Source organism: Aotus nancymaae, unplaced genomic scaffold, assembly GCF_030222135.1.
Source record: "Aotus nancymaae isolate 86718 unplaced genomic scaffold, 86718_ANA_hifiasm-v0.15.2.pri h1tg000062l, whole genome shotgun sequence".
NCBI classification, from domain to species: domain Eukaryota; kingdom Metazoa; phylum Chordata; class Mammalia; order Primates; family Aotidae; genus Aotus; species Aotus nancymaae.
Window position 1 is genome coordinate 41,126,873 of NW_026988476.1, and position 15,898 is coordinate 41,142,770.

A 15,898-nucleotide genomic window follows, 5' to 3' on the forward strand; every position below is an offset into this window, starting at 1 on the left:
ACCTGAAGTGGAGTTAACCTGAGGCCTGGTGTCTCCTGAAGATGAAACTCATTTGGTTACCTTTAAAAAAAATTAGATTTTCGTCAGGACTTATATTTAATTTCAGGGATCTGATGATCAGATATTTTTGTTTTTAACTGGGGGAGATTAGACAGCAGAGAACTTTGAATACTAAGCTAAAATGAGTTGATATAGGCCGGGCGCGGTGGCTCAAGCCTGTAATCCCAGCACTTTGGGAGGCCGAGGCGGGTGGATCACTAGGTCAAGAGATCGAGACCATCCTGGTCAACATGGTGAAACCCCGTCTCTACTAATACAAAAAATTAGCTGGGCATGGTGGCGCATGCCTGTAATCCCAGCTACTCAGGAGGCTGAGGCAGGAGAATTGCCTGAACCCAGGAGGCGGAGGTTGCGGTGAGCCGAGATCGCGCCATTGCACTCCAGCCTGGGTAACGAGCGAAACTCCATCTCAAAAAAAAAAAAAAAAAATGAGTTGATACTTAGGGAAGAAAAGGTGAAGAAGGGGCAGCAAAGGATCAACAGAAGTATCAAAAACTCATTTTCAGCCCTCCTTTAGTTGTGATAAGGGGATTAAAATTTGGGAGCAAGAGGACACTAGCTGGAGGAGAAAGAGGGAACTACCAAAGAAGGGAAAGCAGAGATTGATGTATGATCCAAGTATATCAAATTTGGCTTAGCTGTGTACTATACCTGGTGATGGAAACCCAGTGAGGAATGAGATCTAGAAGAGATTTTCTGCCCTTCAAGAGCTTTACAGTGTCTAGTGAGAGAGACAGGTGAAAGACTAACTCCAATACAGTATAATTGTTGGTTTGAAGTAAGTTTGAGGGGTGTCTTTATGGAGTAGCTGGCCAGCCAGCTCTGGGATAGGATTTCAGGTGATGGCCCGCAGCTTTATCTTTACCGAGACACAATTTCAGTCTACCAGTAGTGTCTGATCTCTTAAAAACTGGCCCATAGCAACCATACCCATAAAAAAGACTTACACGTAAGCCAAAATAGCAATTTATTAATATCTAGTTAGGAAAGCTACATGAATAGCTGATTTTTAAAATTTGTTTTGTTTTTGTTTTTTTGCAATGGGGTCTCACTCTGTTACCCAGGCCAGAGTGCAGTGGCACGATCTTGGCTCACTGCAACCTCCGTCTCCCAGGTACAAGCGATTCTCCTGCCTCAGCCTCCTGAGTAGCTGGGATTACAGGTGCCCTCCACTATGCCCAGCTAATTTTTTGTATTTTTAATAGAGATGGGGTTTCACCATGTTGGCCAGGCTGGTCTTGAACTCCTGAACTCGGGATTCATGCACCTCAGCCTCCCAAAGTGCTGGGATTACAGATGTAAGCCACTGCGCCCAGCCAAATAGCCAAAATTTTAATTAGAAAATATCTTGGTGAGCATTGGGAAGAATAAGAGGAAATAATTGGATGATGAAATATTGCCTTCTTTCTTTTTTATTTATTTATTTATTTATTTATTTTTTAAGACAAGGTCTCACTCTGTCACCTAGGCTGGAGTGCAGTGGTGCGATCACGACTGACTGCAGCCTGGACCTCTTAGGTTCAAGTGATCCTCCCACCTCAGCTGGGACTACAGACATGGGCCATCATGCCTGGCTAATTTTTTATTTTTTTGTAGAGATGGAAATCTCAATATGTTGTCCAGGCTGGTCTCAAACTCCTGGACTTAAGCGATCCTCCCTGCTATATTGCCCAAAGTGCTGGGATTTTAGGCATGAGCCATGACACTGAACTTTATTTAGTTATAGTACTGTCATTTTATAGTAATTTCTTCCATCGGATTTTCTGGGAAACACTCTTACCATTATATGTCAGTATTTTCAGTTACACCCTTAAGTTTTGAAGTTACCGATGCACGATACAACATGTGGTTATAATGGATGTATATATAAAGATAATGGCAACATCAGTTTGGGCACAGTGTCTCATGCCTATAGTCCTACCTGCTCAGGAGGCTGAGGAGGAGGGATCACTTGAACCCAAGAGCTTGAGGCTGCACCGCGGCACTCTGGCCTGACAGAACGAGGCCCTGTCTCTTAAGAAAAAAAAAAGAAAAGATGGCAACATCAATAAGGAAATCATTAATTTTGCCTGGGTGTGAGGATGGAGACCAGGGAAATTTTCAGGGAAGATACGACATTTTCAGCTAGGTCTTGAAGAATATATGAGGTTCAGTTGAGGATGGAGGTAGATGGGAATGAATGCATATTTTTCTAGAGACGGGGAACATAATAAGCAAAGGAATAGGGAGGCCTGAAGTTTGTGGCCTGTTTGGAGTATAGGCTATGTGATAGAGCAGCAGGAGGTAATATAGGAAAGCTAGCTAGTCAGGACGAGGTTCTGAACTGTGTATCTCATGCTGAGGAGACTGGATTTTCTTGTAGGTCAGGGATGGGCGAACTTTTTCTGTAAAGGACCAAATAGTAAATATTTTAGTTTTGCAAGCCATCTGGTCTCTGTTGCAGTTATTCAGCTCTGCCATTGTAGCACAGAAACAGCCATAGGCAATACAAAAATGAATGAATGTGAATGTGTTCAAATAAAACATTTACAAAGACAGGCAGCAGGCTGAATTTGGCCCGCTGTAGTTTGCCTAACCCTGTTGTGGATAATATGAATTATATAAGGCTTTTGGACCAGAGAACAACATGATCACATGTATGCATTAAAGAGAGATAACCAGAATCTGAAATCTGAGCCTGCCCTATAGAAATGGTGGTGAAGGGCCAGGCGCAGTGGCTCAAGCCTGTAATCCCAGCACTTTGGGAGGCCAAGGCGGGTGAATCACGAGGTCAAGAGATCGAGACCATCCTGGTCAACATGGTGAAACCCTGTCTCTACTAAAGATACAAAAAATTAGCTGGGCATGGTGGCGCGTGCCTGTAATCCCAGCTACTCAGGAGGCTGAGGCAGGAGAATTGCCTGAACCCAGGAGGCCCAGGTTGCGGTGAGCCAAGATCGCGCCATTGCACTCCAGCCTGGGTAACAAGAGCGAAACTCCGTCTCAAAAAAAAAAAAAAAAAGAAATGGTGGTGAAATGGAGGTTAACAACTCATATATTGATAGAGTATCTCTCTGAATCAGTGATTTCACATTTTTAAAAATATGGTCAGTGTTGACACCTTACTCCCTATAAAAATATAAAGCTTGAAGAAGATACGTGGAGATTGGTTGAATAGTAGAGCATTGCTTTTCAAACTTACATATAGATCTCTTTTAAAGGGAAAAAGCTATCAGGCCTTCTAGTGTTAACTGACGATCTTTACAAAAACTAAATTGTAAGTGGATGAGAATTTGGTACTATTTCATTGCAAGTTCTCTTTGAGTTCATTGTGTCTTTCCTGTCACTTGCTGTGTGTAAACTTTAGACTCCTATTTTTCTATGTTTGATTCACAGAAAAGCATTTGTCTACGTAGTGCCCTGTAACCTTTATTTTGTGCAAATGTATCAGTTAGGTATTAAGGCTTTCTCTGTATTTGTTCAAAACAATTAAAGCAGTTCTACTAGGTGCTGGTGCAGTGATAAAAATAAATGTAAATATGGCAACTGAAATCCCACAACATTGCTTCTTTTTAAGCAATCCAAAGGATCTAGAATATGGCCGTTAATTTTTAGAAATTATTCTTATAGAAAGCTAAAATTTTAAACTCAGCAAAATGAGATTTCTGAGATTCCATTAAAAAATTAGCATGGTCCTAGAAGTCCAGTTTGAAAACTAAGGATTCTAGAAATAAGTGATAAATGAAAAGGAAGATGATAAATGGATGAAGACTTTTGGCCTGGAATATTCCAGGAGTTTCCTGATGTCCTTAAGTATAGCCTCCACTAGCTGAAGTCCAATGAAGCAGTGGGTGAGTGGAAAGAAAAGCAGCAGCACCCATGGACTCTAGGGAATATTTAAACAAAGTTTTCTTCAACCTTTGAAGAATTTTGAGTAAGACAAGATAGAGTCTGCCACAACAGTATGAGACATAGTTTCAGAACTGATGGGGGAGGACCTCTAGAGCAGTAGATCTCAAAGTATAGTTCCTGACCAGCAGCATCAGTGCCACCTGGGAGCTTATTAGAACTGCAGATTATCTGTCCACCACAGATGTACCCAATCAAGAAACACTGGGGTAGCGCCAGGAATCTGTGTCTTAACAAGCCCACCTGGAGATTATGATGCACTCAAAAACAGGAGAAACACTGCTGTAAAAAGTGAGTTAAGAGGCAGAATTAAATAGTCTGAACATACCAGAATTCCAAATTAAAAATTCTTAAGCTTTGCCTAACTTACCTGGCAAAACTTGCTTATTTACAAAAAGATGTGTTTTTCTGAAATGATCATGAGAATGCTACACTTTGAAAACTGATTCCCATATTCTTGTGCAATGTAATTTATGTTTTTTACTTTTTAATGAAATACATTTTACATTAGCTTAGAGATTAAAAGTTTCTGTAGACAAAGTGCAGATTTAAAGTACTTTTCTAGCACACTGGTTTCACCTCTTCTTTATTCAGAATTTGTTCCCCTTCTAGAAGACAAATGTCAAAGGACAAGCAAGAGAGACTTGTCATCCCAGGACTTAAAAGAAAGCAAAACACTTCTTCTAGAACATCCCTTCCTAAGCAGTTTCTGAACTCCTGCTGGCACTTGGAACATTGTCAGTACACAAATGATCTTCAGTAAATGATGAGAGTTGAGAGGAAAGGTATAATCAAGTTAGAGAATCTGAGAATGGGAACATCTGGGGAAAGAATGCTAGTAGTGGCTGGGTGTGGTAGGTGGCTCACACCTGTAATCCCAGCACTTTAGGAGGCCAAGGCAGGCAGACCATTTGAGCCTAGGAGTTTGAGACCAGCCTGGGCAACATGGTGAAACTCCATCTCTACAAAAAGTACAAAAATTAGTTGGTATGGTAGCATATGCCTGCAATCCCAGCTACCTGGTAGGCTGAGGTGGAAGGATAGTTTGCTCCTAGGAGACGGAGGCTACAGTGAGCCATGATCACACCATTGTACTCCAGCCTGGGTAACAGAATGAGACTTTGCCTTAAAAAAAAAAGAAATGATAAGTTTTGAGCATTGTTAGATAGGATGAACAGTTTGCTTTTTATTGAAGCAGAATTGAAACTTTGAACTTTGGCGTATTACCCAGAAGTTCTTGCCTCGTGGCAAAATTCTGTAATTTGAATCTGAAGGAAATTTATTTTCCATTGCTTTGAAAAACCTAGCTAAAGAAGTAAACTTTCTTAAAAATGAAAAATACTTACATTCTCCCCTAGAATATACCATGATAAACTTGATAAGAGTTGGAAAAAAGATGGAAGAGATTTGTTACATATAACCAACAAAAAATATATTAAGAGCATTTGTTTTTTTTTAAAAAAAGAAGTCAACATAAAAATGGGCAAAAGATTCTTCACACAATAAGGAACACATTGGCCAATAAACATAGGAAGAGATGCTTAACCTCATCATAATTCAGCAAAATGCAAATTAAAACCACAGTGAAAGATGACCAGAATGGCCAAATATAAACTCTCTGATAATACCAACAATGAGCAAGGATGAGGAGCAGTCTGAATTGTCATATACTGAATCTGCTGGGAACATTAATTCATGCAATCATTTTGAAAATAGTTCAGCATTACCTAATAAAGCTGAGTATAAGCGTACCGGTTTCCCAGCAATTCCATTCCTAGATTTGAACCTCAGAGAAATTCTTACACATGTGTACCAGGAAATAGGTAGCAAGATTGTTTATAGCAGAGAAATAGAAGGGAGAGAGTATAAGTAACTTAAATATTCATTTATATGATAGAATATTATATAGAAATGAAAAGAAAGTAGTGTAGCTCTAAGCATCAACTCAAAACAATAAACAACATCAAATGAAGAAAGCAAGTCACAAGGCTGCATACTCTGAGTTTGTTTACATAACATGCAAGAAAAGGGGCAGATCTAAGTCTGTTGAGGACATGTACAAATAAGGCAAAACTCTGAAGGAAAGCAAGAGAATGATTAATTCAAAATGTAATAGACTGGCTACTTTTGGAGGAGGAGATGCAACTAGAGAAGTGAACATGAGGTTATTAGTAATGTTTTCTTTTTTATGCTGGGCAAGTTGTTCATGGGTGTTTGTTTTATTCTTTAAGCAATACTGTAAACAAGCTCTGTGTGTTAGATTTTACTTTGGGATTAGGAGAAGCAGTATATTGGAGTAAGCTATTTAGTCTCTCCATGGAATGTAGAATGTCATGTTCCAAATTTGCAGAACCTGGATGGCATATAGCATTGCCTGCCTTTGCCCCTGATAATCTCATTCCTATTGTATTGCCTATTAGAGTGCCCTGTTAGAATGACTGTTGAATTTATGACCTATATACTGGGACATTCTTGAAAGTAAAGTGAAGGATGCACAAAATAATTAAACTTGTATTTTTAAATATTCATGAGAAAATTGGCTTATATACTATAAATTTAAAAAATAAAGCACATTAAAAACTTTTAAAATATTAATTATCCAAACATTTAAAAAATAGCATGAACTGAATTATTCTTGGTACATATTCGTATACTTTTATTGGTTCCTTACCCTTATCTGTCTGAAATACCATGTCATTGGTATTTTTATAAAAAGAAAAAGCTTTTTAGTAGTTTTATCTTTAATTTTTGTCCTTTAAAATTTTCACCTTCTTCAAAATTACATTTTATGGTTAATATATTTGAAAGTGCTGATATCTTCCATTAAATCTTCTCTGCAGACTGTATTATTTTTAATGGAGAAAATACACTATAAATACACTTGTAAACTTGCTATTTATTTATTTATTGAGACAGGATCTCACCTTGTTGCCCAGGCTGGAGTGCAGTGATACAGCCGTAGCCCACTGTAACCTCAAACTCTTGGGCACAAGCGATTCTCCCACCTCACCTTCCCAAGTAGCTAAGACTACAGGTGTGTGCCACCATGCCCAGCTATTTTTTAAAAATTTATATAGAGATGAGGTCTCACTGTGTTCCCTAGGCTAGTTTCAAACTCCTGGGCTCAAGTGATCCTCGTACCTCAGCCTCCCAAAGTGTTAGGATTACAGGCGTGAGCCACTGTGCCTGACCAAGCTTGCTATTTTAAAGTTGGAAGTAAAAAATGGAGGCTTAATAAACAGTAATGAAAATGATAAGAATTTGCTATAAATAAATAAAAACCAAGGTAACCAGTAAACCAGAAGAGGTGCTAGTAAAACAGGTGTAAACCAGACCTGCCTTGGGCAGTTATACAAGTACCTGCAATGTAATATCTGCATAAGCAAATTCTGTTTATTTGCTGCTTCTTTTTTTTTTTTTTTTTTAAGATTCCAGGATGCTTTTTTTTTTTTGCCATGATATTCTATTTCCTCCATATTTTTCAGAACAAATGCATACCATGTATCTTCTATAATGAGAGTAAACCAACAAAACTGTACTTTCTCCTTCACTTTAACTGGCTCCTAGCTCTAGATTAGAGATACTCATGCTTGACCTGGGATAATAATTAAAACCCAGCTGTATGCTTTCCATGTATTCTGGAAAACATTAGGACCTATGGTAGATCTGGCCTCAACATCTCCACATTAAATCAGTGGTTCTCTTTCCTGGAACTAGAGATTAGAGCATCAAGCTAAGCATGGTGTCCTGTGCTTATAATCCCAGTTACTCAGGAGTCTGAGGAAGGAGGGTCACTTGAATCCAGGAGTTCAAGATCGGCACGGGCCAGACCCTGTCCTGATAAAGTTTTGGGCACTCTGGATGAAAGCATAGTGCCCAAAGAAATAGTTGCCTTGCACTTTCTGAAGGCAAGTAGTCTTCCATTTCCCATTTGGCTGCCATAATCCACAAAGCTGACCTGTTGGAATGAATGGCGAACATTGAGAATACCTTGCTAAGGATGCCAAGGCCAGTGGATCACCTGAGGTCAGGAATTTGAGACCAGATTGATCAGCAAGGTGAAACCCTGTCTCTACTAAATATAAAAATTAGCTGACTGTGGTGGCAGGCACCTGTAGTCCGACCCACTTGAGAGGTTGAGACAGAATTGCTTGAACCTGGGAGGTGGAGGTTGCAAGTGAGTCCAGATCATGCCACTGCGCTGTACTCTGAGTGATGGAACAAGACTACGTCTCAAAAAAAAAAAGAAAAAAAAAAAAGGCGGGGCACGGTGGCTCATGCCTCTAATCTCAGCACTTTGGGAGGCTGAGGCGGGCGGATCACGAGGTCAAGAGATTGAGACCATCCTAACCAACATGGTGAAACCCCGTCTCTACTAAAAATACAAAAATTAGCTGGGCATTCTGGCACATACCTGTAGTCCCAACTACTTGGGAGGCTGAGGCAGGAGAATCGTGAATCGTGTGAACGCAGGAGGCAGAGGTTGCAGTAAGCCAAGATCACACCACTGCACTTCAGTGTGGCTGGGGAGTGAGTCTCCGTTTCAAAAAAAAAAACGACATAGGACAGCCAAAGTTGAACATCATCTTTCCCCTTTGCTGAGACATGTCAGAAAACACCTTGTACCCGATATACAATAGAATTCTCAGTCTCATCCTTGTTAAATGAATATCCAATGCGTGTTCTTCTTCTCTGGATCTGCTCCAAAAGATTAATTTCATATTGACCGTAATTGATAAAGTCGTCCTTGAAAAGGGCTCTTCCCTAGATTCTGTACTCTAGATCTTCTTGTTGATAGCTTAATCTCTGCATGGCTTAAGAGTCCAGTGTGCTCCAGCTGTTCCAATTCGGGGAACTGGAGCTCATCTTTGCATTCCTGAATTATCTCTGCCATGAGGTCCGAACTCTGCAACCCTTTGGGGAGCTTCTCAACGGCAAACAGAGCTTCCCTCCCCCAACGACTTTGCTTGTTATTGGACCTAAGGTGGTTGCTAGTCAAGTTGCTGTCAGACTTCTGCAGTGAGCCCACCTTTCTAAACATAGTTTGAACAGTTGCGTTTATAGGACATGGAAACACATCAAAGGAGCCTTAAAATGTTATTGGTTTGCAGAAAAAACATACTAAATTATTAAGTTGGGAAAACTTGGGGGAAGGGGTATTACAGGAAATAGACTGAAGTACTGAGTATTTTGCAGTGAAGAAAACCATAACCAAATCACTAAGTGTAAAGTTTATTTATTTCCATAGGTAGTAGGTACTTTTTTTTTTTGAGACAAGGTCTTGCTATGTCACCCAGGCTAGAGTGGGATGGCACGATCTCGGCTCATTGCAACCTCCACCTCCTGGGCTGAAGCCATCCTCCCACCTCAGCCTCCTGAGTAGCTGGGACCACAGGTGTACATCACCACACCTGGCTGATGTTTCATATTTTTCACCGTGTTGCCTAGGCTGGTCTTGAACTCCTGAGCTCAAGCGATCCGCCTACCTCAGCCTCCCAAAGTGCTGGAATTACAGACGTGAGCCACTGCTTCCAGCTCTGTACTAGGTATATTTTATGAGACAGACAGTCCGTACACATATATGGCTGGAATATACAGAAATCCTTGGTTTCACCTTTCCTATAGAACAGTCCTGTGGGATCAGCAAATGATTAGCTCTTTGATATATGCCAATCTCTGTGTCTCTAGAGCATCTATTAACCTGCTTGTTGATTAACCTCATATCTGTCCAGGAGAGATCACACAGTAAGGAAATGGTGAAGGTCTTTTCCCATAATCAGTGGGTGACGTATCCCAGCATGATTTTGAGTATTTTACTGAAACATCTTAAGAATGCTATATTGTTTTCCTTTAAAAACCTCAGAAAAATATTTTCAGATGCATCTTTTAAAAAAAAAAAATTCTTCCTATTGGGAAGAGACCACTCCCGCCATGTGGAATGTGTATCCCCCCTATATTAATATTGAGTCATATTGTTCTCCTAAACAATATATATTAAAACAAATGTGCCTTAAACATATTGTGCTGAAGCAAAATACTCTGGTAAAATAATTTGAAAGCCATTGATGGAAAAACTTTTCTTTTAGCACATATGATAATTTCTTTTCCCCTAAAATTCAATTACTAGAAATTCTAAATTCTATCAAGTGGCTGCCTTAATGGATTTGAATTTTGTTTTATCCTTTCCCTCTTTTTTCCTGGTTGTTTTTTTTTTTTTTCTCAACCTGCGGCAAAAGGCATTGAATGCTTCATAAACAAGAATAGTATGTGATATATGATCACAGAATATGTGACACATGGAAATTACATTTCACTTAAGAATTAGATCTAAGTAGATGGAGATGACTTACTATTTAAAATGTTTTTAAAATGTTTTTCTTCTCTCCATAGCTTTAAGAAAAAGTAGAGATCACTTCTGACTGTCCTGAACAGCAAAAATTAAGTGACTTGATACATTGCATATCATGGCACTGCCATTCCGGAAAGACTTAGAAAAGTACAAGGACCTTGATGAAGATGAGCTCCTTGGGAATCTATCAGAAACAGAACTGAAACAACTGGAAACTGTATTGGATGATCTTGACCCAGAGGTAGGTGCTAGCTGATAAAGAGAAATGAAATAACTTTTCAAATTCTTTGAAACTCAGTCGCTGTGTTTGAGCTTTTTCATGACTTTTCTCTGGCACCTTCCACCCTCTCCTCCTCTTTATCCAAACCAAGTTGCTTTTGCTCCCTCTCCATTTCCCCATTTCTGCTTCCATATGTTTACTGACATGACTGTTTTAAGCTACTCTAGTATCCTTATTTTCAAACATCTCCTGAAATTTTTTCTCCTCTAAGAAATTTATCTCCTTTGTGCAGGAAAGGGGTATTTTTAGTACAGTGCAGCAGATGATTACCTTTTTGATATACGCCAACCTCTGTCTCTTCAGAGCTTCTTTGCCAGGTGGCTTCGGTGTAGAATGCCTCTAAAAGGTTCTTCATGACTCTAAACCTAACTGTCACCTTTCTGAAAGATGCTGACCAAATTAAGTAAGTTTCCAGTCATTGGTAGAATAGATCTAAGTAACTTCTTGGCAATACAGCAGTCTACTGTGGAGCAGACCTGAATGTATGTAAGTAAGCTTTAACTTGCAAAGTGTGTGTTGTTTGTCTTTTTTTTTTTTTTTTTTTTTTTTTTGAGACGGAGTTTCGCTCTTGATACCCAGGCTGGAGCGCAATGGCGCGATCTCGGCTCACCGCAATCTCCGCCTCCTGGGTTCAGGCAATTCTCCTGCCTCAGCCTCCTGAGTAGCTGGGATTACAGGCACGCGCCACCGTGCCCAGCTAATTTTTTGTATTAGTAGAGACGGGGTTTCACCATGTTGACCAGGATGGTCTCGATCTCTTGACCTCGTGATCCACCCGCCTCGGCCTCCCAAAGTGTTTGTCTTATAAATTACACAAGGCTAAGATAGACACTCATAACCCTTGACTTGTTATTCCCTGATATGTTGGGGAATGGGCAGTGAGGGAAGAGCCTGAAGGTCCTGAAGGTGATGGTTGTTTGCTAGGCTTCTTTTCTTTTCTTTCTTTCTTTCTTTTTTTTTTTGTTGCCAAGGCTGGAGTGCAATGGTGCAATCTCAGTTCACCGCAACCTCCACCTCCCGGGTTCAAGCGATTATCCCGCCTCAGTCTCCTGAGTAGCTGGGATTACAGGCATGTGCAACCACGCCCAGCTAATTTTGTATTTTTAGTAGAGACAGGGTTTCTCCCTGTTGGTCAGGCTGGTCTCGAACTCCCGACCTCAGATGATCCACCCACCTCACCCTCCCAAAGTGCTGGGATTACAGGTGAGCCACCATGCCTAGCCTAGGCTTCTTTTCTTTACCACATTTATTTATGCTAAGACATTGATTTTAAATACTCTCTAAGGACTGAAATGGAGTTTGTTTTATAACATTGTTCTTGTTACTGGATGATGTGTCTGTACTATAAATCAAATCCCTTAACCATAATTACTATTGTAAGGAAAAGTTCCCAGTACATCTACGTGGAGAAGGATTACTCAGGATAACAGTGCTGCTTTTATCACATTACAGCAATATCTTCATCTATTAGACATATTTGAATCAAACAATTTTAGAACTGGAAAAAGTGGTTGGGTATGGTGTCTCATGCCTATAATCGCGGCACTTTGGGAGGCCAAGGTGGGTGGATCACTTGAGGCCAGGAATTCAAGACCAACCTGGTCAGTGTGGTAAAACCCCATCTCTACTAAAAATACAAAAATTGGCTGGGCATGGTGGTGCACGCATGTAGTTCTAGCTGCTTGGGAGGCTGAGGCATGAGAATTACTTGAACCAGAGAGGTGAAGGTTGCAGTGAGCTAAAATTATACCGCTGCACTCCAACTTGGGCGACATAGCCAGACTCTGTCTTAAAAAAAACAGAAGAAGAAGAAGAAGAACTGGAAAAAGCATAAGACTTTATCTAGTCCAGGGTTTCTCAACCTTGACACTATTTACTTTTAAGGTCAAATAATTGTTTGTTGTAGGGGGGCCATCCTGTGCGTTAGAGGGATGTTTACCAGCATCGTTGGCCAGTAGCACACTCCCCCTGTTTTAAAATGTTCCTAGGATGTTGTTTTTATCAGATTTGGTAATGGATGACAGACACTGAAACTATTGCCTTGAAATAAGAGTTTATTACTTACAATTCCAAGAGCAGGAGGCACACCATGCCACACATGGGCACATGGGGAAGCACGCAGGTCGGTCAGGAGGCAAAAGGGGCAAGGAACAAGCATGGCCCAGAGTCTTTATTGTGGTGTCATAGGAATGAATGGGTGAGGCAGAATAGGCAAGTTTGAACAAGTTTAGGACTAGATCGTTTGAATAATTTTAACAGGCTCAGGGCTGTGTGACTAGTCTCTAGTTGTCCATTATCTGGCTCTGGGTGATTTAGGGGTGAGGAAATACTGGCTTGATAAGAGATAATTAGATTAAAAAGAGGTGGTTGGGGGAATTGGTTGGTTTGCATATGAAAGGTATGCTGGGGGCGGGGCGGGAGGGTAGTCGGGAGTAGTGCTCTCTTTAGCTAGCCCTGGAAGGAGTGGACTCTCCAGGATTAGCAAGGCCCCAAGATGTCAAAGCATCATAAAACTCAGAAAATGAAACACATGACTTTTATTTCTTTTTAGAGACCAGTTCTCACTCTTCCTCAGGCTCAAGTGCAGTGGTGCAATCATAGCTCACTGCAGCCTCAAACTCCTGGGCTCAAGTGATCGTCCCACTTCAGCCTCCTTTGTAGCTAGGACTATAGGGAAGCAGTGCTATACCCAGCTAATTTCTTTTTTAATTTTTTTGTAGAGACCGGGTCTCATTATATTACCCAGGTGGAAAAACATGATTAGTACTCCTCCCCCTGAGTTGACAACCAAAAATGTCTCCAGACATTGCCAGATGTCCTCTAGGGGACAAAAACACTCCTGACTGAGAAACATTGATCTAGTTCATGCCCTCTGTTTTACAGATGAAAAACAGAAATTAGGTAACTTGCCTCAGTTATTAAAATTAGGGAAAGAACTGGGACTAGATCCCTCACTGCCTGGTGGATACCTGACAGTCTAGCAGTCTTTCTGTTAAACCACAATGAGTCTCCTCCTAACTTATGCACTGTGGTATCAGTTTGAAATCTGATGGCTTATTTTTTTTTTAATTTATTTATTTTACTTTAGGTGGCCTGCTTCTTGTGTGGAGAGGTTTGAGTTCTAACCTCTGAATGTGTTTTGCAAACTCCCCAACCCCAGTTACAACTCTCCTAACCTCAATACTGTTAGAATAGTTGAGACTAGAAGAACAGTGATGTTTATTGACAGCGCCTGTTTGTTGGTGACATGTTTTTGGAAAGCATTCTGGTAAAGAACCAGGTAAGAAAAAGGTCAAGGGTAATAGCAGCTACTTCAGCCAGAGAAACACCACTGTAACTTACAACGTCTCAGGAAGTAGGTTGAAGGTGTGTGTGGTACCTTATTATATTTTGGAGGACTATTTTACTGTCCTTCTGCTGTATTCAGTGTACTTATTTGCTAACTCATTGTGTTTTTGCTTAAAAAAAAAAAATCTATCTACAGAAGACAGGCAGCCTAGCAAAAGGTTTTTCCCCCCCAATGCTGGGAATATATTTTGCAGCAAAATTACACTGCAAGAGAGAAACGTGTCATTTTTAATGACAATCATATTAAAGTTTTTATCTGATAAGTAATTATGGTCTATTAGCTTTCTTGATTAGAATATAGTTCTAATGAAACTTGGTTCATGGGTTTATAGTCTCTAAAAACAGTTAGCTGTCATTTAGTTTGTGGTCAGACTGTTTTTGGCCTGGCATAGTGACTTATACCTGTAATCCTAACATTTTGGGAGGCCAAGGAGAGAGATTTGCTTAAGGGCAGGAGTTCCAGACCAGCCTGGGCAACATAGCAAGACCTTGTCTCTACAAAAAATTTTTAAAATTAGCCGGGGGCATGGTGGTGCACACCTGAAGTTCCAGCTACTTCAGAGGCCTAAGCAGGAAAATTGCTTGAGCCCAGAAGTTCAGGGTTGCAGTAAGCTATGATCGCACCGCTGCACTCCAGCCTGAGCAGTAAAGCAAGACCTTGTCTCCTAAAAAAAGAAAGAAAGAAAAGACTTTCTAAGGACCCAGCATTTCAGCTATCATATTTAAGACTGTGTGTCACATGGGCTTGAACAGGCAGGTAGAGTAGTGCAGCTTCCATTACCACCACCATAAAATAGCAATATATACATCTATGTATTATTGATGGAGAAGGAAACTAACTTTTTATTAATTTGCCTCAATGAGAATCTTTTTTTAAAAGCATTCTGAAGTCTTTATTCAGTAAATATTTGGGGGCAACTTGGAGATTCCAGGTACTATGCTAGGCTTAGGAATACAAGAATGAGCAAGAGAAATATGATTGTCGCCCTCATGATGCAGGCTGGTAGGAATAGGAGCAGTTTGACATTAATCAAATAATTATACCATATTACAAGAATGGTAAGTGCTACATTATTTGTAAGAGCTTATGATGAGAGGTTAAAAAAAGCTTTCCTGGGTGGATGGAGCTGCAGTTTGAAAAATGAGTATCAAAAAGGAATAGGCAGAGCATTCCTGGGAAGGGAGACCACACACATAGAGGCCTGGTGGTAGAAGGAAGTATATGGCAAGTATAAGGGAAAAAAAAGAAGTCCAGTGTGACTGGAATGGAGAGGGAGTGTGAAATGAGGCTATGGTAACAGACTGAGGGGCTGGTGATGAAGGATAAAAATTACCAGGCAACTGATCCAGTTGGGAAGGTAATGTAATAATCCCAGCAAGCTTGGATCATAGCTTGGATCAAAGTAATAATGTTGGAGCTAGGAAAAAGATGAATGAGTTCTTCAGGAAGTAAAACTGAGTAGGACTTGCAGGTCGATTGGAAATGAATTCCTCATGTGTAGTTCCTGTCTTGATTTTTTTTGTTTGTTTGTTTGATACAGAGTTTTGCTCTTATCACCCATGCTGTAGTACAGTGGTGTGATCTCAGCTCACTGCGACCTCCACCTTCCAGGTTCAAGCGATTCTCCTGCCTCAGCCTCCTGAGTAGCTAGGATTACAGGTGCCCACCACCACACCTGGCTAATTTTTGTATTTTTGGTTGAGATGGGTTTCACCATGTTGGCCAGGCTGGTCTCGAACTCCTGACCTCAGGTGATCCACCTGCCTCGGCCTCCCAGAGTTCTGGGATTACAGGCATGAGCTACCGCACGCAGCCTCCTGTCTTGATTTCTAAGTCTAAAGGCAGAAATTTTATGTTTCTTTTTTATGGTTCCATAAACAATTTTGTGTTACAAACACATACTTGGTACAGAGTTAGGAATGGACCTCCTGTGTGTTTCATCTTTATAGTTCAGGTTTCTGTGTAGTAGGTA

The 15,898-nt window shown here is 40.5% G+C and overlaps 1 protein-coding gene across 1 annotated transcript in view; it reads left to right on the top strand.

The window, feature by feature from the left end:
- The window catches only part of TMOD3 (tropomodulin 3), an 86,103-nt gene that overhangs the window by 24,244 nt on the left and 45,961 nt on the right, over positions 1–15,898 (top strand). The window contains exon 2 of the mRNA XM_012442273.2: positions 10,339–10,538. Within this exon, the coding sequence (XP_012297696.1) occupies positions 10,413–10,538 (126 nt within the window). The 5' untranslated portion in view covers positions 10,339–10,412. The remainder of the gene's footprint in view (positions 1–10,338; positions 10,539–15,898) is intronic.